Source organism: Pipistrellus hanaki (genome assembly GCF_964339955.1).
Source record: "Pipistrellus hanaki genome assembly, chromosome: 11".
In the NCBI taxonomy this organism is placed as follows: Eukaryota; Metazoa; Chordata; class Mammalia; order Chiroptera; family Vespertilionidae; genus Pipistrellus; species Pipistrellus hanaki.
In genome coordinates this window covers 24,721,520-24,746,807 of record NC_140513.1, presented here as the reverse complement: position 1 = coordinate 24,746,807, position 25,288 = coordinate 24,721,520, and the positions used below count along the sequence as shown (strand labels likewise).

Sequence of the window (25,288 nt, the reverse complement as noted above, 5' to 3'; positions counted from 1 at the left end):
CGTGCCTACCATGTAGTCTGTGCTGGATCAGTGTTATTTTGCATTCATACGTTACAGATTTTTATTATCATGTCTGCTCAACGTGGACACGGTACTGGTCACCTCACGCAAGCTACTGTACTGAACTGACCTGCGTTCCTCTCCTAAGCCTGCCCTGGCTAGCTGGGAGCCGTGGCTGTCACTCAACCTCTCTGAGGCCCATTTCCTCCATCACCAGGCTGCTGTGACCATCAGATGAGGGGACACATCTCAAGGGCCTGGCACCCGCAGAGCACTGAGTAAACCGGGCCAGGGCCTGCGACTAGCTGCTGGCCAAGCGACACACGTCTTTGGCCAAGGGACACACTGCCCTCCCACCACCAAGCAGAGGAGGCGAGCAGCGCTCTGACCCAGCAGCCAACCTCACACTCCCGGGAGGCGGTGGGAAAACCCAGCCTGTCGGTGGCGATGGAGGTCCGTGGGGACCGAGGATGGGAGGGAACTTGTTCCAGGACAGAAAAGGTCACCCATCAGGCCTGTGGAGCTCTTCCATCCCTCCAAACACTCTTCTCTGCTAACCGCCGAGGAAAGCAGCGGGCAGGGAGGCTCCTGCCAGGCGTGTCGGACCACGTGTGTGTGGTCGCCCTCAGACTGCAGCGGGGCCCGCAGGCCATCCATCCACCCCTCTCACTTCTGAACACTCACTCACGCGGGCCCAACACACGCCAGGGCTGGGGAAACGGCAGCGAGCGAGAGAGCTATGCCTGCTGCAGAGCTCAGAGCCGCGTGCGGAGACAGACAATAAACCAGTCAGTCAGACCCACAGCTCACCAGCTGGCGGTAAGTGCTATGGAGACACGAAAGCAGGGCAGGCAAGGCCCCTCGAAAGGTGACATCGAAATGAACTCCTGAGGAAGAGGAGGGACGAGCCATGCAGAGGGACACCTGCCGGAAGGAAGGACATTCCAGGCAGAGGGAAGAGCAAGTTCAAGGGCCCTGAGGTGAGAACGTGCCCGGGGTGTTGGAGAAGCAACACAGCCGGGAGGACTGAGGGGGAATAGGGGTGAGGGGAGGTGAGTGGGAGGAAGTGGGAGGAAGCTGAGCCCCGAGGGCCTTGGGTAAGACGTTGGCTTTATATTCTGAGAGGAAAGGAGAGCCATTCTGATGTTTTGATGGGGAGGTTTTAACCTGGCACTTTTATAACTGGATTGCGGTGCTGAAAAGAGATAGAGGGCAAAGGGCCCATGGGAACTCACTGTACTTTCTGCTCGATTTTGATGTGAACCTAAATTGTTCTTTAAAAGAGTTTATGAAAGAAAGAAAGAAAGAAAGAAAGAAAGAAAGAAAGAAAGAAAGAAATGAAAAAGAGCGAGATGGAGGGGGAGCACGGGGAGAGCAGCGAGGAAGCCACTGTAGGAGGGGCCGGCCGTGGAGCCGTGCATGGACGTGCAGGGTTATGGCAGAGGGTGTCCGCTTCTGGCTGCGCTCTGCCGGCAGGGGCAGCAGGCCCTTCCCGGTACTCAGCGTGGAGTGCAAGGAAAAGAGGAGACAGCAGGCTTTTGGCCTGAGCGCTGGAAGGATGAGGCTGGCATTACCCAGGATGGGGAAGGCACAGAAAACTCTAGGCTTTCGTGAGCACCCCGTGATGTCAGGACTGGCAGCATGGAGCAGGGGCAGAGCGAGGACTCTGGGGTCCTGCCTGCTCTCTGGCCACAGTGCTGTCCTGTGTCCACCCTCAGGCACAGATAAGACAGCAACACCTCAAGGCCCCTCTAGGCTCTCATAGAGGTGGTGAGGGGGGAAAGCCCAGAGCTAGGGCCTTGTCACACACGTCACTATGGGCCCCTCCCTGGCTTCCCAGCAGCCTGTGTCTCCCATCAAAGTCCTGCCGAACCACACTGGCCCTCATGGCAGTCAGTCACATGGGGTGTATATTTTTGAGGTGAAGAAGGGTGAGGAAGAGGTGAAGTAGGTTCTGAGCTTGCAGAGTCTGTAGGAGGGGCTGGCTAACCATGGGATCAGGTAGACAAGAAAGGGCCTGGTCAGAGAACCCCTTTTGAAAGAGTTGGGACTTGATTCTTGGTTAAATCAAGAAATCCCATTCTCAGATTGGGTTTTAGAATCAGTCCTCTATAGCTGCTGATGGAGGGTTTGGGGCAACCCTGGAGGCAGGGAGACCAGCTAGGGAAAGCGATGGAGGCCAGGACCCTGGGTAACGCCCCACTGAGACTAACTGGGGTGAGTCAGGGAAGTGCCCTGTGTATCGCCCCATTGAGATGGAGATCTGGGCACAGCAGGAGATGGAGTCAGCGGCATGGGGCCATACTGTGCCTCTCCACCATGCCTCCCTTCCCTCTGGTCACTTTCTGGTTGTCAGGAATGGAAAGGAGGGAGCGAGTTAAGGGGCATGGTGTGGGGGAGGGTCTAGGGGAGAGGTTCTTGGCTTACTTTTGCCACCTGCGGAAGGGAGGGAGGGACCATACAAATGGTTTAAGGCATTTTCACCTATGACAACCTGGGGCTCCACTGGCTAAAATCAGAACTTAAGTATTTCTGCCAAGGTTACTTCCCACTACATACCTCCTGGCTCAGCAAGTGAGAAGAGAGGCACGGAGCATGGAACATGGGTTGGGAAAGAAACCCAAGCTCTTCAGAAACATCAACAACCTGGCTGACTGTCCATCCTCAGAGCTGACCACACCCCCTTCCAGGCGATGATCACCACCACCCACCCCTCCACCTGCCTGACTCCAACTGCCCTTCAGGGGCCACCTCTTCCACCCCAGACTAACCTTGACTTAAGCCAGTGGTCGGCAAACCGCGGCTCGAGAGCCACCTGTGGCTCTTTGGCCCCTTGAGTGCGGTTCTTCCACAAAATACCACGTGCAGGCATGCATGTACAGTGCGATTGAAACTTCGTGGCCCATGAGCAGAAGTCAGTTTTCGGCTCTCAAAAGAAATTTCAATTGTTGTACTGTTGATATTTGGCTCTATTGACTAATGAGTTTGCCGACCACTGACTTAAGCGATGCTATCCTAATTGCCAGTTCTCCCTCCTGTCCCCCTCACCCCGCCCCCCCTGGCTCCCCAGGACCTAAAGGCAGGGCTGTACCATATCTGCTCTTACCGCCAAGCCTAGCCCATGTCGACTACATAGCAAGCGCTCAACAAAAGACTGAAGAAACCTAATAAGCTGTTGTTTCACTTTATGGCGGGGGGGGGGGTGGGGGGGGGAGAAATCATTTTTCTGACCAGATAAATTAGATAAAACCTAATAACACCCCAGTCAACACTGTAATTCCCCGCTGAATTAATTTATACTTTTGCTTGCAAGCTTAATAATATAGCCACATAGTTTAGAGAGAAGAGGTGGTGATGAATGACAGGCTTAATTAGGCAAACCATTTCACCTAAAATAAAAATATACAAACTCCAAGTGCAGTGATTCAGGAGAAGAAAAAAAAAAAAAAAAAAAAGAACAACCCACACGTTAAGGGCTGAAGCTCCAAACACGACTGCCTACATTCCTTCTAATTAAGTTTGTCTTTAATCTGCAATTTAAAATGGCAATTCTTTTAATTTAGTGACTTTCTGCAAAAGATAAAGGAAGACACAGCCCTCAAAAGAATATGTGCATTTAGAGGGGGAAAAAATTGCCACCCTGCAGAGCTGTTTAGAATGACAGGACCTAACTAATCCCACTAATTAATCCCACCTGATTAATCCCACCTGCAGGCAATTACACGGGGGAGGCGGCATTCTGCAGAAGGAGGGAGGGGGCAGGTGGGCAGGACCAGACCCGGCGGCAGCGAGGCGCCCGGTGAATGGCTCCTCCAGGCTTTTCCTCCAGGACAGGTGACAAGGCCCCTCTGTGATGCCGGAAGTGTCCTTCCAGCAGTTGTGGTGTGGCGACAGGCCTCATCCTTTATTTTTTTAAATATATATTTTATTGATTTTTCACAGAGAGGAAGAGAGAGGGGAGGAGAGCTAGAAACATCGATGAGAGAGAGAGTCATCGATCAGCTGCCTCCTGAACACCCCCTACAGGGGATGTGCCCGCAACCAATGTATGTGCCCTTGACTGGAATCGAACCTGAGACCCTTCAGTCCGCAGGCTGACGCTCTTATCCACTGGGCCAAACCGGTTTTGGCAGACAGGCCTCATCCTTTAGACCCAGCTCAGGTGCCCCTCACATTCCAGGAGGCCTCTTATTCCCGCTCCATCCAGATTATCTTCCAACGCCGTCGTCTTCCTACTTATACAGTACCGTCTTCACTTAGCATCACTGACGGTTTCTGTGACTCTAAGCGAAACGAAGTATAACAAAACCAGTGTTGCCACAGGCTTTCATTTAAACAGGAGTTCCTTGGGCATCGTTATAATGGCGCGATGTTCAGGGGAAGGACATTATCTGAGGACCTGCTGTACCAGATTTTATACCAACTGGCCCTGAAGTTCGGCCACTGAAAACGAGGGAGGAGGGGGTCCCAGGCACCCGCACCAGCTCTAACCCTCCAAGAACGCAGCCACCCTATGGGTAACGGGTGAGGCCCCAGCGGAGCGAGGAAAACTCCTCCAGGTTCTCAAAGCTCCGGGCTGGACTGAGGCCGGAGCCCAGGCCTGTGGGTCACCAGGGGCAGGCTCACCCCACTCCAGGTCCCCCTCCCATGAAGACACGGGCAGGGGCCGTGCCTCACAAATCCTCTAGGCCTGGAAAGACCACTGTTCTGCTCCAGCTGTGGGACACCTAGAAGCTTCCTAGGATGGCACAGAGCCTCCCCTGACCCCACCTGCCCCCTCTGCGGCTCACAGCACTCAGCATTCTCTTGCAGCCCAGTGGGCACCGACACCACTGCTACCCAATCAGTCCGGCCTTTCTGTGGGTGCAGCACCTGCTATTCATGTTTTTTTTTTTTTACAGAGAGGAAGGGAGATGAACAGAGAGCTAGAACATCAATCAGCTGCCTCTTGCACCTCCCCCACCCCCACCCCCCCACTAGGAATGTGCCCGCAACCAAGGCACATACCCCTGTCTGGAATTGAACCTGGGACCCTTCAGTCTGCAGGCCGATACACTATCGTTTTATTTCCCTTTTCCCTCTCCTGTCTTGTCCACCCCTAAATCTACTGCAGCGCTCGGCAGGGAGACGTGCTTAGTAAATGCTTGTTTAGATGAAATAACTGTTCCTTCGGGGTCCAGCTCCTCTCTGTTCAGGGTTTAGGGCTGGCCAGAGAACAGGTTCCAAAAAGCCCAGGGGCTTCTAAAGCACCGCTCTGCGGGGCTCCTGGGCCCTCGCTGCTCCCAGTGCTGGGTGGAAGGCAAACTCCTCACTCTGGTGCTTGAGGTCCTCAGCGACGCGATGCCAATTCGACCTGGACACGTCTTCTCCCACAAACACCCTCTGGGTTTCACAACCAGCCCCAGGCTCCAGTCACAAGCCTGGCCAGTCCCCAGATCCATCGCCACCTTTCTGCCCCAGGCCTTGGCGGTGCCTGCCCCCTAGAACCCCTTTCTTCACTCTTTGTGTAAAAAGGCCCAGACATTCTTCCAAGTTCAGCTCCAACGCTGCCTCCTGGGGCAGGTTTTGCCCTAGACCCGCAGGCGCAAGTCCTTCCTCCTTTGTGCCCTGCAGCCCATCTTTGCCGTGGTCTGACCCCACTGTGTCCATGACAGTGCAGTACGGAGGTTCTTCTCAGAAGCCAACGGAGATGGGGCCTCGTGCCTCAGCTCCTCTGAACCTCCCCACACACCTCGCAGCCAAAGGAAGGGCAGCAGTGGCTCAGCATCCTGGGAAGGGGGTGGACTTTGGAGTTAGCGAGACCCGGGTTTGAATCCTGCCTTGCCACTCATTACCCTGACTTGGGGCAAGTTGCTAAAACTCTCTGAACCAAAGCTGCGCCTTTTGTGAAGTAGGGAGGACAACACCTAGAGCACAAAGGATGGTGGAAGTGCTTAGACCATGTGTCCAAGCCCAGCAGGCTCCCTGTAGGTGGTGGTCCCCTCCCATAGCCGCTCCATGCTCAGGACAGTTCCCTTTCACGTGCCCAAGAGGTAAAGGGCTTTGTATCAGAAATCACCTTTCCCCTCAACCTCTGCTGGAATTCCTGTCTGAGCTGGGAGATCCGGGAGGACAGAACGTGTTCTGTTTTGTTCATAGCTGAGTCCCAATGCCTAGAACAGTGCCTGATGTACGTGCAGTAGATGCTCATTGTCTGTTGAGTGAATGAATCTCCACCCCAGTCAGCAGGACCATAAAACCTCTGTTCATCAATCAGGAAAGAAAACTTAGACTGTTCTCCAGTCTCAAATTACTTTGAAAGTTTTGAAAAACGGCTTAACCTTTCCTGAGTCCTTTCTGTGAGTTACTGAAGACCTGACGTGGTGTTCTCTTCTGACCCTCACGGCGAACTCAGGAGGTCGGCACTGCTTTGTCTGTGGTTTTTTTTACAAACTGGGCCTTTTACAAGTAACCAGGCTGCCATCCCAGGGAGTGGGCAACCCTTGCCCCCTTTGCTTTGGGACTGAAGCCCCGAGCAGCCCCCCTTCACCTGGGGATGCCCTGGGAGTGCCTTTCCCTGGGGAGGGCAGGTGGAGAAGAGTCCACAGTCTCCCAAACGCCCTCCAGCATTCCTGGGAGTGGATGGTGACCCATTAGAACAGGGACCGCTCAAAGGGATCTGGAAGGAAGCACAGTGGGGCCAGGCGAGGCCTGCAGGGTGCTCTTAGTTCACTGGCTGCTTCTTCCTGGCTGCTCTGGAGTCCTGGCCCTCCCGGGTCTCCAGTGCAGGACAGAGTTGCTGAGGCACAGGCACTGAGGATGAGAATGGCTAAAAACAAGACACTGCGCAAGAGCGAATGCCAGGAGCCCTTGTCCGCGGAGGAGGCTGCTTCAGGCCTCTGTGAGTGCCACAGCAATGATCATGGGCCATGTTTGTAAACCACAGGGGACTGACAGGAGGCGCCTGGATAGTGTTCCGGGCCTGTGTTTGTTCACGGAAGTCCTAGTATTCCGAAAACGCAAGGACACAGGCAACAGTATGAAAGTACCCAAGGCCACCCTTCTGCACAAGCCTTGGTGTCAGTTCCTCCACACTGCTCACAGCCAGGCTGAGACCCTGGTGTCTGCGTGGGGGGAGTAGTGGAGAGGGCAGAGTGGAGAGGCACAGAGGGGGCATCTGTGAGCCCCATGAGGGGGCAAGGAGGGAGACGGTGTATTGGTGTCCATGACCCTGAAGCCTATGGGAACACCATAAGCCTTCACGACAGCGCACAAATGCACACACTTGCAGCCGACTCAAATGATGCTCCCGTGACTATGGTCCTCCAGCTGCTCCAGCTTTCAACACATATGCTCCACATCCTCTCATCTGCTCCTCACAGCAAGACCCCTTTTAGCCCACCCCTGCCCCTCACCACCCTACTGTCTGTGGTCATGGGTTTTGCATATATGCACACAAGTCCTCAGAATTCCCATTTTTCAGATGGAGAAACTGAGGCCCCAAGAAGTAAAGCCCTCCTCCCCACCCTTTTCCCCTCCAGTTCAAGAGCAGGTCTCACTCCCCACTGTCCCCTGCCCGCCCCGTGAGTGACAGCTCCAGGTAAGCGGCATGACAACACGTGGATCAGCAAATGTTTACTTTGCATTTTCAGGATCGACAACAAGAGGCCTCTGTGTTCACCTCGGAGACACATGCAGGCCCCGGGGCACCACGCTGCCACCGCTCGTGGGCGGTGCCTGGGAACAGAGGTGCCCATTGTGAGGGGAGGCCGCAGCGACTCTCCACAAAGCAGGGCATCGGGAAGCCTGCAGGCAGGCGCCAGGACGCGGCCCTGGTTCCAAGAACGCAGTCAGCCAGAGCCAAGCCTGGGCTGGGGAAGGGGGCCTGGCACAGGGGGGTGTGCCTTCATTCTCTCATCTGCGCCCCAGAGGAAGCATGGACACCACCGCTTGGTGCAAAGACCCCATCCCAAAGGCTGCTGGAAATGTAAAGAAAAATCGTGATGAAAAAGGTTAAATGACCCCAAGACAGGAGCTTTTAACTACAGACACTTCACCTGCACTCACTCACAGATACTTATTGTACTTAGAAGCAAGCCATCTTTACTGGCATAACTCATTTTATAGATGAGAAAAGCAGAGCTGGAAAAGGGACTGACTTGCCCCAAGTCAGCAGCTTGACTTGAACTTGGACTTGAATCCAGGCCTTTTGAATGCCAGAGGCCCCTAATGAGTTCAGCACAAGTCCTGTCTGCAGCACAACATTCCCATAACAGTGATACCAAAAGCAGCATCGCCAAGCGCTCTCGGCACTTAACTGCCTCTATTTTACACACGAAGAAACAGAGGCAACCTGCTCGGATCACCCACAGCGAGTGGCAACCTGGGGCTCTCCATCTAGACCCCCCTGGCCCTTGAACTCACGTGCACTCTGGTAGTTCTGTGCCGGCTCACCTGTCGGGTGATGCAGGCCTGCTAGTGACCGATGCCGTGTCCCCCGACCCTTCACCTGCACTCACTCACAGATCCTTAGAGCCCTCGGGCCTGAGAAAGGGGCTTTTCCCCACCCACAAGTCTCAGAAGACCTGGAGGAAGCAGGGTGAGCATTTGTGCAAATGAGTTTCCTGGCCAAGGAGCCCCAAAGCCCCAGCCCATCTGTTTATGTTTCTGCTGCTGCCCCCTCCACAGATGGCAGCGAGGGAAGGCAGGAGAGATAGGAGGGGACAAGCCAGGTGCATGGCTCTCTGCCTGCCAGCCTCTGGCACACTTGTCTTCCCATCCTCAGTGTGGCATCCAGATGCGTGGGCAATCCTCAGACAGGCAGGGACACACTCTCTCCCTGGGAATTCAGACCAGAGGCGGCAACCACGGCAGTCAACAGCCACTCCAAAATGCCCTTCCACGTGCAGGTCATTTGGAGAAGACAGCATAAAAAATAATACGAAAAAAGACATGTATGTGAGCAGGGCGCATGATTACATATGTATTGTAGCATCATAAAGAGAACAGGGGGTTGGCTTCCCTGAATTATTCAATAAACTTAACCAATAAGTGCGTGTTCAGTGTGTGCCAGGCATTGATCTAGGTGGGACCCAGGTGTGAACAAGGAGGCAGACTCTCTGACCTCATGGAGCTTAAAAATCTCTAGCCACACGAAGATCCCTGATCTGCCAAACGGAAGAGCACAGACATCCTGTCAAACCTTTGTTTTTCCACAAAGGAGACAAAGGCACTTCAAGGGACGTTTCTATCATTATAATTAGCAGATGAATCAAAGCTATTAAACGCTAGTGTTTTTCTTTCCCTTTTTTTTTTTTTTGGTTACTAAATGAATTCATTCATAAGTCAAACAGAAAAGCCAACTGGAAAAACCAGTCCCTCAGTAACATATTAGCCAAAGGAAACAAGTGATCCCAGCTCTCTCATTTAACCCCCCCCTTTCTCCGCAGACCTGCTGTTCACACGTGTTAAATATTAATTACAACTGTTACTCATTAGTACAGAGCAAAAAGCTCTTGGTACAGACACAATTGTTAATTTCCTTGCAGGCCCAAGGCATTCTGGGAAGCTGTGCAGGAGGCAGGAAGCATCATGGGAGCCCAACGGAGCCAATGGTGGAGAAGGTGGTGTTCCCTGGGTGCACCAGGTGAGGGTGGCAGGTCTGATTCCCCGAGGAACCCTCCGCAGAGGCCAAGCCTGTTTGTTCCGAGTGCCAGGGGATGAGTCACAGGCTCAGTGGGAACAGCAAGTCTGGAGCAGTGCCTGGCACACACGTCAGCGCTACCAGCTTCGGAGCGTTTTGTGTTTGATGGTGATAGTGATGAGGCACGAAGTGGGCACAACTGCTTCTGCCTCAACAACGCAAGCCAACTCACACCAGCACAGGTAAAGGGAATGTTCAGACCTGCCCTTTCCACACTCGGGATGTCAATGCAGCCGTGGAGAGTAGAGGCTTTGCAGTCAGACCGACCAGAGTGCATTAGCTGTGTGACTGTGGGCAAGCTGCTCACCCTCTCTGAGCCTCATCCCCTGTGTAATGACAATGAAGCCACACCCATGTTACAGGGCTTGCCAGCTTCATAATTGGTGCTCACTAAGTGTTACTATTCTGTCCTTCCTCACGGCCCCCCCCGCCCCTCACCTTACTTAATAGGGTTATTTTATATTAGCCAACTGAGCTGGCTCAGAGATGACTCACACTTATTTAGGAAGCAGACATCCTGGGATCTTACTTTCCTTTTCTTTGCCCTTTTAGCCTCACTTGATGAGGCTGGGAAGGTGTCAGAACTCAAGAGGGTGCCTGGCTAGGAGGCGAACAACAGAGCATTAGCATCTCCCCCTGTCCTCCACGCTGACAGTGACAGGTGTGTACCTGTCTGTTCCAGAATAAACCAATGCATATCCAGCTAGAAGGTGGCGGGAGCACAGAGGAGTGGGGAAGGGACAGGCCATGTCAGGAAGGCTTCCTGGAGTAGGTGGCATTGATACCAGCCAAGCCAAGCTGTGATCTCCCCTCCCTAACTCCACTCTGACCCCAGCACCTAACACAGTACGCACTGAGTATGTTCTAGGAGGTTCTCAAAGTAAGGTCCCCAGATCAGCAGCATCAGCAACACCCGGGACCTTATTAGAATTGCAAATTCTCACACCTCACCCCAGAACTCACTGAACTTGGAATTCTGGGGGGGTGGAACCCCCAAATCTGTTTAATGCTTCTTCCAGGTGATTCTGACGAATGCTCTGGGCAAGCCAACTAATCCATTTTGTCACACCCAGGAACCAGTGAATAAAGAATGGAAGACCCAAGTGGCTCATGGTTAGAACTATTGCTGGAATTGAGATTTAGGATTTCCTACTAAAACATTGCTTCCCACGCCATCTATGCATCTCATTGCCAGGCATAAGTGGGAATGAGCTTTGTAAATGGGTCCTCTGTGCCCTCTAAGTACCTCTTTATGCAGTAGTACTGTTTTAATATTAAATTAAATTTTATGTAATACAGCAAGCCTTCCCTGAACACTAACCATTCTCTCATGTGTGACCCTTTAGGGCTTACAAAGTCTGTTCATTCAGCTCTTTCCCCTTCTTATCACAGAGATCCAGCCTGGCAAGGGTGGTGACTATCCCCATTTTACAGATGGGGAAACTAAGACTCAGGAGATTGCAATATCTTGTCTGAGGTCCCACAGATGGTGGGTTTGCATGTGAACATAGGATTGTCTGACTCCTTCTACAGCTCCATTGAGTCCAGATGTGCAAGACACTGTCCTGAGTTTTCTAGGGTAGAGAAACCTACCAAGGAGCTGGTGGGGAAGATAAGACAAGTACCTTAAATAACGCAGCTCAGCAATGAGTCATGGATCGTTCTTCTGTCTTTGCTGGGAGGCAGACCCGTCACTGGCTGAACCCATGACACTGCCTGAAAAGTAGCTTCAACAGAGACAAGCCTTCCGTCGGCGAGTTGCAAATGAAATGACGGTTCTCTAAGCGCTCTTGAGGGTGCTCTTTACACGCTCTTCTGTGCCTGGCTCCTCGCGGAAGCACTCTGACCACCTGCCCCTCAGAGGTGATTGCCAATCCCATGAAGGACATAGCTTTTAATTTACTCACTGGATTAAAGGAAATGCTGATCCATCATCTAAGTATGGCCTGACTGGCTCTGCTCAGAGGTCTCTAGCAGTTCCTTTCCCCTCGCTAGGCCTCAGTTTCCTTAGCTGGACAAGAGGGAGTGAGAAGCCGTGGTACGAGGGCCCTCTCTGTGCTGAGTGGTGGCAGAGCATGACCAAACTGTGGGATGGCTCTAGTCACCCCCATGCAGGCTCAAACCTCCAGAACTTGGGCTCCAACAGAATCTTCAGTGGGAACCATTCCAAGTGGGAACACACATCCCAGGATGTATCCTGCCAACTGTAAACAAATGGGGAAACTGGTGCAAGGCTGATGAAAGGCACGGGACATTTCCTGGGGGCTCTGGGAGGGTGAGGGCTCTGACTGTATTTTATGCAGCATCTTAGAGAGCAGCAGGGAGTCCAGAGGTCAACTGGCTTAGGGGTTGGGCTCTGGAGTTGGAATTTGCAGGTTCAAATCCCAGCTCCCTGGCTGACTAGCTATGGCCCCTGGGCAAGTCATTTCTTCTCTCTGCACCTCAGTTTCCTCAATTTCCTTAAATGGAGGAAACTAATGTCCTAGAACAGTGGTCGGCAAACCACAGCTCAAGAGCCACGTGCAGCTCTTTGGCCCCTTGAGTGTTCTAATGCCATTTCTTCAAAATAGACTCGCCCAGGCAGAAAACCTGCTTCTGCTCATGGGCCACGAAGTTTCAGTCGCACTGTACGTGCGCGCCTACACGTGGTATTTTGTGGAAGAGCCGCACTCAAGGTGTGAGGGTTAAATGGGATAATGCCCACAGACTGTGCTTAGTAAATGCCAGCACTTTCCCAGCCAGGGGAAGCTTGTTACATGCTTTCAGGTGTAACTGAAGTCCTTATTACTCACCTGGACCCTAAATCCATGTCTCTTCCTTGGTGGGCCCCGTTTTGCCTTTTGGGGGACCTGACACACCACACCCTGTGGGAACCTGAGAACACTACCAGGTGTCCTCATCCAAGGTAACCATGCAGAATCAGAGGATTCGAAGCATGCGAAGAGGTGGTAATGATTCTGCCCAGGCAACTTAATCCCTCACAGACGTTCCCCAGCTAAGGATCTCGTACCCCAGGTTACGACGACCCATCACAGACTCCTGAGAGCCCAGAAAAGCTGTGAGGAGCATCTTGAATAGGTTTGTAATAAGGGAGGCAGGGCCTACCCGCTCCCTGACTACACTTACGACTTGCACACAGAATCTCTCTCTCTCTCTCTCTCTCTCTCTCTCTCTCTCTCTCTCTCACACACACACACACACACACACACACACACTGCTCACCCAGGTGGGAACATTATCCTTCACTCCTGAGCAGCCACACTTTGGGTTTACAAATGGGACCACGGCAGCACTTTAGAAACCGAGCCAGTGGAGCTGCTATAACCCATCCTCATTACCTGACAGGTGGCCCATCCACTCTCACTCTGTCTGCACTCTGGGCTGGGAACAGGAGCTGCTCCTCACTTACCAACGCTGCACCACACACGCTCTGTGCACGGACACCGGGAGGGACCCAGCCATGACTGAAGGCCCCGCTCACAGTCCCTCCCGCCCGAGTGAACAGCTTTCTCCTGTGCCCCAGGAGTCAGACCTGAGCCAAAAGCTTCTTGGGAAAAGCACTGCCGGACATGCTCCAGAGCAGTTCACAGAGATAAGCGACTCCAAGAGACACAGACAGGGGCGTGATCCGAGTCTGTCTCCCCATCGCCCCATAGCACTTGTGATACAATTCAGTGACATAAACCAAGTCCGGATAGAGGTTTGCAGACGTTCTAAAACCAGTGCTGGGTGGAAGTGGGCCCGTGCTAGCCCGAGAGCTGTCAGAAGAAATGATGTCTGAGAGGGCAAGTGTTTTTCACTTGGACATGCACAGGAATCACCTAGCTGTCTTATTAAAACAGGTTCTGACTCTACCGGTCTGGGATGGGACCCAAGACCCTACATTTCTCACCAGCCGCTGGTCCAGGGGCCACATTTGGAGCAGCGAGGCGCCAGACTAGACTAGAGCATCAAAAGCAGCACAGTTCCGAGTGACCTGCATGCGCTCAGTCCAGGAGAGGGGAGGGGTGGGACCCCATACCTGTCTGCAGGGCTACCTCCTGCCACTGGCCCTTGGTAACTGGAAGGGTTGTCACATGAAACTGGTGTTTGCAAAGAGCAAGTTCTTTGCAAACAAAAGGCAGCACTGGCTCCTAGCTCCTCTCACATCCAGGAGGAACCTCACCCCTCATCAGCTATGCGAGGGCACAGGGACGGTCCTCGGATTCCCTTGTGCCGGGGGGAAGAAAGGAGACCTGAGATGACCGAGGACCTTCAGCCACACGACTACCTCACCCCTGGCACTCAGCCAAGTGCTCAGAGCCTGGCGGGCGGGACCAGCACCTACAGAACAAACTCTCCACAGTGAGACGAATGTCCCCCGGGGATGAGCGCAGGAAGCTTGCCAGGCCGGAGAGGCAGAAAGGAAGCCCATGGGATGCATGGCTGCACCAGGGCAGACTCACAGAGGGGGCGACGTTTGAGCTGGGCCCCAAAGGAGGCCCGGGGTTTTTCCAGGTTAAGATGCAGGAGGGAAAGGCGTGTAAGGGCAGAAGGGACAGGATGTGCACAGTGGTACGTCCAGGGAACTGTGAGCAGAATGGGCATCGGGATGGGGAACTCACTGTTGGGGCCCAAAAAGGGAGGAAGGGTCTAGTTGTGCATGAAAAAAGGAAAGTCTGAGAAATGTAGATTTAAAAGAAATTAAAAATAAAAACGCTCCCTTTATGACCTTCAATGTGGTAAGAATTAGTCATTCAATTCAATGTCTCTTTTTTACATGCCTAAATTTTTAAATGCATAAGATTTTTGTGTGTGTGTGTGTGTCTAGCTTTTCATCTCTTAAAATTGGACAGGAGCATTTCACTCGGTTGTCATAAACTCTTTATAAAGAGCACCTTTAGTGGCTGCACAATATTCCACTTAACCAGCCCCTAGCTGCTGGGCATTCAGGTTGTTCCCCATTTTTCAGGCCCCTGAGCAATGCCTTTTCTGAATTTTAGATCGTAACCTCGGCACGAATCCCAAGGACTGGAACCAGAATCGAAGGGAATGAACAAGCTCAAGACCTTGAGGCACTTGGCAGACTGTTTTCCAAAAGGCTGGAACCCAGCCTCAGAGTGGGGCGGAAGGGGGGCACCTGAGTCATTCCAGGGGCTCTTGGCCAGGGGTGAGCCAGCCCTGAGGTCAGGATGTGCCCAAGGCCCTGCTCTGTGAACTGGTCCGTGGTAAGCCGGGACAGCCCTGGCCACATACAGGCCTAGCAAGCTGCACAACTAGGTGTGGCATTGGGTTCCCTCAGGCCCAACAGGAGAACAAGGCAGATTGGTTTTGTTTTAGTTTCTAAGAAAGTTCCTTTCTGAAGCCTGAGATCTTAGCTTCAGTGCGTTAGAGCATTACCGACAGGACCGAGACAGAGCCAGACAATGAGATCTGCTGGGGCTTCTATGAAGACTGGGGAGACAGGAACTGAGACCCAGGATTTCCTCTTGGCCTGGCCTCCCTCCCCTCCAGGACTCTCGTTTTTGAGGGGGTCGGCTGAACCAGGAGCAAGGACAGCCCGACTGGATTACCCAATGCAGCCCTGGGCTTATCTGAGCAGGCAGGGACCGCGCACGGACTCCCTTTACCAAAGGCGGGTGTCTGGCGTGGGCCAGTGCCGCCTCTGAGCAGGGCCGCTGGCTCCTTACCTGCCAGGGCTGGGATGGTGACCCGGTTCCACTCCCACGGCTGGTCGTACTCGTCGGCGGGCCTGTCGTCATCCTGGGGCAGCTTGCTCTCCCGCAGTCGGGGGCTGACTGTGCTCTCCGAGTCCGAGTCAAAGCTTTGGCCCTCGGGTTCGTAAGGGGTGTCGTACAACTGGATGCCTTTGTGCTGGGACCGGACGCTTTCCTGCCTCTGAAATTCTGCAGGGGGGGGAAAAAAGGAAGCAGGTGTCATGGAATTGAAACCCACACTTCCTCACCTGGGATCTGCCAGGTGACACCCACAGGGGTTCAGAGCCACCAGCCAAGGACAAAGGAGGTGATGACCGCACAGGAACAGCCCCCTTTCCTGCGTTCAATTGCTCCTCCCACCCCTTGAAGGCAGCATCGCTGCTCTCCCCGGGCAAGGTTTCCTCACAAAGACCTCAGGCTCCCAGGCCTGATGAGAGAGGGTAGAAGGCTCACTGCAATCTCAAGGGCACGGCCCCGTCGTGCACACGATGTCCCAGGCGTGTTCCCACACCAGCCGAGCACACAGAGCTCTCACCCTCGCTTCACAGACCAGTGGAGCCTCCTCCAATAGGACGGCTCTGCATTCTGGGCTGAACAACGAACGGCCCTCAAGTTTCCACCTAGCTGCATCTTCATTTTAAAAGGCCCAACAAGCCTCCCCAGGGAGCCTGGGGCCGCGGTTTTCTCCCCTGTGAAGTGGCTCCTTCCCAGCATTCCCACCTCCCCCAGAGCCTGCCTGTCTCCTAACACACGGAGCACCCCTGAGGGATGTGAGAGCAGGTGTCCAGTCCACTTCTGAATGAGGAAGGAAAGCTCTTAGTCTCCCGGGGAGGGTGCCAGCACCGGCTCCCATGTGGACGGAGGGGCTACATCATTCCCGGGAGGCCAGTGGGGGCAAAAGAGGGATGCAAGGATGCTACAGTTGGGTGCTTCTGAGCCAAACAGAAATACTCTCCCTGCTCCGATCCACACCCACCGTGTGCAGGGCCCGCATGGGGCACAGGGAAGGGAGGGTTTGCTGCAGAGGCTGCGTTTCCAGAAGAGATACAACAACCCAAATCACCATGACACTGTACAGCGAAGGGGCCTGTGAGGGTTGAGGCAGGAGCAGAAGACATTGGAACTGACAGCTCTGACAGGTGGGAAGTGGGAGAGGGCAGGATTCCCGGGGGTAGGACCAGGGCCAAGTCGGTGGGGCTGGGGAGAATGCTCCCTGCCTGCTTTCCTGGTGGAACATATCACATGTGCCATTTTGACCATTCTGAGTGAACAGTTCCGTGGTATTAAGTATATTCAACCCTCACCACCACGTCCATCTCCAGGACTTACCCGTCTTCTCAAACGGAAGCTCTGGACCATTAAACAATGGCTCCCCATTCCTCCCTCTCCCAGCCCTTGGTAAGCACCATGCTATTTCTCTCTGTACATTTGATACTTGAGGTACCTCATCTAAGGCGAATCTTGGGATATTTGTCCTGTGCCTGGCTTATTTCACTTAGCATAATGTTTTAAGGTTCTTCCATGTTGTAGTATGTGTCAGAATTTCTTTTTTTTTTTTAAAGGCCGAATAATATTCCATTGTATATCTAGTCACTGTCCACTTTTGTTGGAGTACTGGGTCCAAGGAGATGAGAGGGTGGAGGTGAGGTTTGACACAAAAGGGGTGAGGGTCGTGAGAGTGAGTTGTTTACACATTCTCCAAATCAGAGTTCCAATGGCAGAGAGATACACAGAATCATATGTGCCTTAAAGAGCAACTGACAAAACACATGAGCGATGACAGCCCTTCCAAGCAAGAGCACTGCTTTTAGGCCAGGTCTTGGGGTGACAGATGTCCTAGCCCGAGTACAGGCCCTGACACAACAGAAGCCAACTGGGGCTGTGCCGGGGCCGGCAGTGTGGACGTTCAATAACGTTAGGGAAATGCTTCCCAAACTTCATTTAGTCATACGTTTGCCATTTTTTGAGGGCCAACTAGGTTATTATTTACCACATTTATTCATTCACTTCTTAGAGAAAATGATATTTAAAAAGTAAGCCATCTGTTGATAAACATAAAAGGAATGAGGGAGGAGTAACTCGGCCAGGCAGGTACCACTGCCCACCAGGAGGCCAGCCAGAGGCTGCTTCCCCTTGGCTGAACAGGAGATGAGCAGATACTGGACAGCTGTCAGGGACGCAAGCACCAGAAAGAGAGTTTCCTTGTCACTTTCTCCTTTTAGAGAGAATGAAAAGGGAAAAAAACCTTCTTACAACATGGTTCTCAGGCCACTTAAAATCCTGTCTCCTCTGAGAGCATGTCCCATACTTTGGCATTATTGTGAGTAAATTTGTTAGTTTTGGGGATGATACTTCCGATTCCATGGGGGCGGGGAGAGAGAAGAGGAAGTGAGAAGAGCTATAGAAGGTAGAACTTGGCCTGACCTGTGTGGCTCAGTGAGTTGGAGTATCATCCTGTACACTAAAAAGGTGGGTTCAAGATTCCAGTCAAGGCACTTACTCTGGTTGCAGATTTAATCCCTGGTCAGGCCAGTGCAGGAGGCAACTGATCAATGCTTCTCTCTCACACATCAATGTTTTTCTCTCTCTCATTTCCCCCCTTCCTCTCTCTAAAATCATTTTTTTTTTTCTTTTAAAAAAAGGTAGAATTTGGTTGGCTGAAGGTGAAGACCAACTATAAAGCACTGTAGACAAGGGATCTGACCTGCTTTGTAAGGTCACTGTCATCTGTGTCCCTCTCGCTCTGGTTCCTAAGGAGTGCAGCCTTGCCTCCTGTCTGGAGAATTCTGAGCGCTGAAGACAGGGGGAACACAGAGAGGCTCTGACCCAGGAAAACTCCTTTGTTCTCCATCCTATTTCAGAAGCAGGACAGCAGCCACGACTGGGTAAACTGCAGTTTACAAAGCACTTTGCATCCGAATCACCATGTAGTCTTAAGCACCAGAAAGCAATTCGCAGATGCATTTCTGTGGGCCCCTTACCCTCTCTCAGAGCCTGGCTGCAAACATATTGAATGGATCTGGGTGGGGTAAATGAGTGACAACTGACAGCCAGATTTGCCCCCGACTCCAATTAATTCCTGAAAGTCCCCGACAGCCATGTTGCAGTTCAGTATTAGGCCGTATTCAGAAGAGACGGATATCCCTACATAAATACCGACCTAAAAGGAAAACACGTGCCAGGGAACAGATTAGCTATTAAATCAGAGGGCCTCGCGAGTGCACCTCTCACCCAGGATTTATTGTTCCCAAAGCATCTGCGCCTCACAAAGCTGGGTTAGTAATGGCATGCAGTTAGGGCAGCCGATGTTATAATGGCAATCATTAAAACAAGCTTCCTCCGTTTTACATGGTGAATTCAAATTTTCATTAAGGCTCCGACAATAGGGAACGGTTAAGTAAATTATGGCATGCTAACTGGATGGAATATTAAGCAGCCATTAAGATGATAAATCTGAAGATTATGTAGCTACATGGAAAAGCATGCATGAAATTATGCTAAGTTAAAAAGTAAAACACAAAATTGTTTATGTGTTGAGAGAGCAAGCCGCATAATATGGGTTTTCTAAACAAATCCTGGACAATGTGAACATGCCCGACGGGAATCCTTCTCCTGGCGTAGGGACTGCTGAATGCCGGCATCCCATAATATCTAAACTCCGATGGCAGCGGTAATCACACATGAATAAGGGGCTGAAACTCTGAGGCAGGAAGGTAAACAGCCACTGTGTAGAGAGGAAGGAATTATTGCATCGCTATTTTTGAACATGGTTTTAAAAAATGAATAAAAATGCTAGTAAATAAAAAAATGTAATTAAGACAGGGACACAAAAGTAAATATAATTGTAAGCAGGCCGGGCTTACAGGCGCTGTGCGTGTTTCGGAAGCAGCTGCCTTTCCCCCGAGAAAAGGCCCATTGAGGGAGCATCTTCTCTCCCAGGAGGGGTTGGCCAAGAGCCCCAGGAAGTCAAGGGCCGTCACACCAGGCCAGCTCACCAGACACCACGTCTCCTGCCTAATGACCAGGTCCATCCTCCTTGTTACCTGGACCGATCTGTGCCGACCCAGAGGCTGATCTAATAGGGGAGCTGGTGACCATATGCTTGAAGTCACTGTGTTATCTGGACATCACCATCTATCTGTATATTAATGGAAAATGCCCTTTAATAGTGGGTGGCAGGCTGTGATTACATACCTCTGAGGCAGGGAGCAGAAACATTAAACTGACAGGGTGGGGATTTCTCTCGACCTCTGGAGTAGAGAAGTTTCCAAGTGGAACTGTGTATGGAGAAAGAACAGCAGAAGAACTGAAAGAGACCATGGGCGAATTCACCACGGGCACAGGGCCAGGAGGTGAGGTAGGTGCACTGACCGACTGGCCAAGGAGAGGCAAGGGCCAGGGGACTATCTGAGCGAGGGGCCCAGGACAGAGCTTGGTGCAAACCAGGAGCCTCCTGAGTGGATCTGACGAAGGTTTAGAGTTCCCCAAGCCCACAGGCAATAAGCTGTATGCTACATTTCACGCCTGCATTCATCAACTCGGTGCCTCCCACCCCTTTTTTGAATTTTCCTTTGGCTGCCAGGAAGCTCCTAGCTTATTTAGAGGGTTAACTTTAATAGCTATGTTAGCTTAGATATTATGTAGATCCTCTGGCCCTTCCTTCTACATGGACTTTGATTATTATAATAGCCTCAGTATACACATTTCTTTTTATTATAGTCAGCCTCAAGTCTACATTTTGAAAGTAGATGAACCCACAAGTAAATGAAAATATACACTAACACACTTTTATGGTAAATACATTTACTAGTAAGAAAACTGGAAGAAAAGAAACCTTTTCTTTACCACTTTACCTTCCCTTCAGAAACAGGAAAAGGAGGGCGGGGCTTGGCTTCAGTCTTAGGGAGCACCAGCCAGAGCTGGACGGAGACGAATGAGGCACAGTCCTGGCCATCAGGGAGCCCCTGACACAGACTCCGCATCAGGGAACAGGCAGGGCACTACAGCTCAGCTGGGGAAACTGGGTAGGGCCTTAACATTTAGACAAGAGGTTGTGGCACAGAAAACAGAATTTGATGGAGGCACAAGGGATGAGAGCACAAGTGTACCTGGGGAAGGAGGGTCACCAGGGGCCAGTGAAAGGGGAAGCCAGAGGCAGGTGGAAGTGGGTTCTGAATGGCCCTGAATGCCCCAGGAAGGCACTCCAGGAGTGTCAATGGAGAGGTGCCCTAGAACCTCTGGGCAGGGCGGAGCTGGGCGGGCGAGGCTGGCACAGACGTGTAGGAGCCTCGCTGGAAATGACAGACGCTGGCCTGCAGGCCCCTCACCTCTAATTTCCCCAGCTGGGCTTGTCTGGGAATCCATACCGGATCCCAAATCACAGGGTGGCAGAGCTCGGAGGGACGTGTGGCCCACGGAGGCCAGACCCACTCAGCCTGTGAAACCTCTCCTCAGCCGGGGAGAGCGTGTGGGCTGTGCCACGAGCCGTCTCCCACACGGCTTTGAAGACTCCGAGGTCTAGGGTGACATTACTAGGACAACACACCCACCCTGACTCGGTCTGCCCTGCACCAGCCACCTGGAAGGGAGGCAAGGCCCTGGGCAAGGTGAGCAACAGGTTCCACGGCAAGTGTGATGGCTGACAACCCTGGTCCTGCCAGACGGCTTGGGCCTGAATCCTGGCCCCAGTGGGGACCGGGCCGAGCTACCCCAGTTTCCTCATCGCTTGAGGTGGCTACCTGAGCACCCACCTTGGACGGATGCTATGAGTTGTGATTCGCACTCAGTGTAGAGGATGGCGCCTGCTGCACAGAGAGCACTCCAGGAGGGACTGTCCCAGTGACCACCACTGGGCCATCTTCGGGGCAGCTCCCTTCTAAGACCCCTCCCCCTCCGAGATGGCCCTACGTCCCCCAGAGCCACAATGGCCTGCTTACTGAGATCCCACAGGCCAACCTCAGAACGACTTCCATTTCTGGACCCACAATGTCCCGTGTCAGCTGCTGCTTTGGCAATCTCGCGCCTCCACGAGGGAACCCCGCCTGGGTTCAAGTCTTGTGCACAACGCGAAACACACGGGGGAGGTCTCGGCGACCTGGAGTCCGACCAGGAGTCTACATTTTACAGATGGACGAACGGAGGCCTGGGGACGGGAAGGAAGTAGCAGGGAGGAGGCCCCAAGTCCTCTAACTCCTGCCTTTCCTAGATGCTTCCCGACAGCTTTTTCTCGGACTGCGTCTAATCCGGAGGCGGGGACATCTACTTCGGGCGGGCCGGGTGCGGAAAAGCACGCCCAGCACTGCTGACTGAGTGAGGGGCTCCGCGGCATGGCGGGGGGCTGTTTCTAATTAGACAAGCAACCGAAACCCTGCCAAGTTCCAGGGCACCGCATCAAAGCGGAGGCGGGACGCCATCCCCACCCGAACTCTTAAAAAGCTTCTGCAGAAAGACTCTCCTGACCAGGGCGCTTCCACGGATGCCTGGATGCAGGTGTCCCTTGGAGGCCGAGGTGGCAGCAGGAGGCCTCCTGGGTGGACACTGCGGGCCAGCGAGGGCAGGGCAGGGTGGCTGGGAACCGACGCCCGGAGACAAACCCAGCATGACACAAGCAGGAGGCCCCTCCTGCTCTATCTAGTCTGGCTTCCGGAGCTGTCTCGAAGCCAGGAGACTGACTAATTGGCGTTCTCTTACCACCTCCTTTCCAGGCGTGCGGAGAAACACCCGAGAAACAGAGGGCGAGCTCTGAGGAAGCGGGTGTGGAGCAGGAGCAATGGTGCCGTCAGGAGCGGGGCAGGCCCGGCGCTGGCCGGGGCCGAGGCAGGAGCCTGGTGTGCTCCCCTCCCTGGGTCATCTGTACAGTGGCAGCCTGGGCCCTGGCGCCCCTTGTTCTGTGGCACCAGGAGGGAGATGAGCCTGCATCCTGGGTGACAGCGAGCATGATTTCCTCGGATTTAAAAGGCCGTACGGGCCTCTTCACAGCGCTCTCGGGCACTCTCTGTGATTACTGCCCATCGCTCTGCACTCTTCCCGGGGTGGCCTTTGCGTGCAGGGATGGGGGCCTGAGCGGTGCAGGCCCCAGTTCTGTCACCATCCCCTGTGGAGACTCACTGAGGCGAACTAGCTGCTCCGAGGCAGTGCATTCACAAATCTCCATTGGAGCAGCCACTGCCCCCGGAGACAGACTTCCAATTCTGTACCAACCATATGATCCAGCAGGAGCCTGCCTGCTTTGCTTTCTCAAATATCCACTGAACCCCTACTGTGTGCTAGAGTGCTGAGCACTCCCAGGGTGTTAGACGAGGCTCCCTCCCCCCACCCCTTACCCCTCACCACAAATATCTCTGGGTTTATCAGGAGAATCGGGACCGGAACATCTATAAGCACAGAGTTAATAACAATTACAAGTTACTGAAACCTGCTGGTGCCAGACACCGTCTTGGGCACAGGCTGTGTATCATTCCTAGCGAGGCAAATGGGACTGTGTTTTACAACGCAGAAACTGAGGCTCAGACAGGTCAGAGGCTCGGCTGGGCTCACCAGTTCTGGCTGGCCCCAAGCACCCTAAGGTGGTGCAGACAGGGGCAGCTGGGTGGAGGAAGAAAGCAAATGCAGTCCTTGGGAGTTTGAAGAACTTTAGGAAGGAGGTGGCATTTCATAGCATCTCAGGTACCAGTGCAAGGAGGCCCCTCCGGGGTCAGGGGAAGCCCAGGGACCCGCCTGGTGTCAGAGACCACACAGCAGGCCCAGGCAGAATGCATATAAGGGAAGGAGGACGATTCTGACAGGTGAAGGCAAGGGCGCCAGGAGAAGGGGCGACCAAGGCCAGACAAGCACAATTAAATGGGCAGAGGGATTTTGAGATAAAATCAAATTGTTTGCATTGCTTTGTGCCCATTGCTTATAAGAAGAGGTGGGAAGTGGCTAGAAAAGCAAAGTAGAGCTGTGCTATGGAGGGCCATGAGGGCAGCGGAAGGCTGCAGACTCAGAAGGGTTGGAAACTGGCAAATGTGGACCAGGAGCCTTCATCAGGTTTGCGTTTTCACACACACAGCAGTCTTTTAGAAGCCGGCAGGAAACACCAGGGTGTAGCAATCAGCTACTGATGATCTGAACGTCCAACTGGGCGAACAAGGAGGGCTCCACCCTTTCAAGAAGTGGACAGAGGATGCCCAGGATCCAGAAAGAAAACAGACTCCTGCCAACAGCCCCAAACATGGAAGTGAGGATTTCCACCAGGATGAGGGGCAGGCGCCCCCTGACCTCTGTGCTGCAGACAGAGGCCAGGGTCAGCAGGGACTGCCTGGGGCCTTGGCAATCAAGCCAGACGCGAGTCCAGCCTTGTGCCATCTGAGTATTGATGGTTGTATTTCTAAAGAGGGCCAGCCGCCCACTTGTGCAATCTTCCAGTCTGCCGGGCATGATGAGGTCTCAGCTTCCAGAGAGGCCTCGGGATACATGCTAATGTGATAAAGCTACGGGGGACAGACTAGTCGCATCTGCCTGTTCTCATGGTCCCCCCCCCCCCCGCCCCCCAGAATGAGCCTTGGAGGAGCCATGACCACACCCAAGCCCCTCCCCACCTGCAGCTCAGACAAGCTGAGTGGTTCAGACAATGTCTCGAAGGCTCAACTGTGGATAACACTCTAAGAATTACCGAGTACTGAGGGCATGCTGGGCTGGGGTCTGTGCTAGGAGCACTGCATCCAGTCCTTCATGTAATTCTCACAGCGCCTCTCTGAGGGGCTACTGTTGACATCACCACTGTAGAGGGGGTCATAGAGCAAGTCAGTGATGGAGGCAGCCTGGCTCTAAATCCCAGCAGCTCAACTTTTTAAAAAAAAATATTTTATTGATTTTTTACAGAGAAGAAAGGAATGAGATAGAAACATTGATGAGAGAGAAACATTGATCAGCTGCCTCTTGCACACCTCCTACTGGGGACGTGTCTGCAACCAAGGTACATGCCCTTGACCGGAATTGAACCTGCGACCTTTTAGTCCGCAGGTCGACACTCTATCCACTGAGCCAAACCGGTTAGGGCCCAGGAGCTCAACTTCTTAACCCTGCAGCTGTCTACGCCATTTTTCTGATCCACGTCGGTGCTTTCTCTACTCTACCAGGTCCAAAACAACACCAACACGTTCACCACGGGTGCCAGCCCCACTGTGCCAGGCAGGTTACAGGTCATCGAGGTTTATCCGACTCGGATCACACACAGGTCCCTTCAGAAATCATGGTTAAGCAGTCGGAGGAAAGCCAAGGGCGCTATCATGAGGAGAGCTGTCCGTCAAGGGGGAATTCAAGCACATTCTAAAATGTGAGAGAACAGCCAACACGTGCTGCTGTCCCAGGCTAGCTGGCCCTACGCAAGTGATTACAAACTGGCATTGGGAACAGAGTGCCAGCCTCCCAGGGCAGAGACAAGGTCCCTTCTGGGCATGACACTTCCCTTCACCTGAGGAGGTGACCCCTTGCCACGTGCCAGGTTTGTAGCCAAATGGGTCAAACCCACCTGGTGGTGGCTGTTGGTCATGACGTCACTGTCTCATGCTGAGGGCTGTTGCTGGCATTGTGCCCTGTGCCCAGCACAGCTGTCTGGCCGGAAGCAACTTGCTGAGCTCTGGCAAGCTCTCTGTCCCAGCCTCCCCTGCTTTGGAACTGCTTCAATAGAGGAACTTATCCCCCTGGGGACTTGGGCAACCTCAACCTTCTGGATGATGGTGACAAGGCTGCCGGCCTGAGACCAGCCTGGCCCTGTGCTGACCAGCTTTGTGACTCTGGACAACCGCCTGGTCTATGGGGCTGAGATTCCTTGCAGGTAAAGCAGGAAGGGATGTAGCAGATGGTCTCAGAGGCCTCTCTGGCTCCAAAGTCTCTCCATCCAGTTCTTCAAAGAGTGGAAGTTTACACA

General features: G+C 53.2%; 1 protein-coding gene across 1 annotated transcript in view; it reads right to left on the bottom strand.

The window, feature by feature from the left end:
- SHB (SH2 domain containing adaptor protein B) overlaps positions 1–25,288 on the bottom strand; it is a 123,851-nt gene that overhangs the window by 31,628 nt on the left and 66,935 nt on the right. Inside the window, exon 3 of the mRNA XM_084898746.1 lies at positions 15,352–15,567. Coding sequence (XP_084754872.1) covers positions 15,352–15,567 — 216 coding nt within the window. The remainder of the gene's footprint in view (positions 1–15,351; positions 15,568–25,288) is intronic.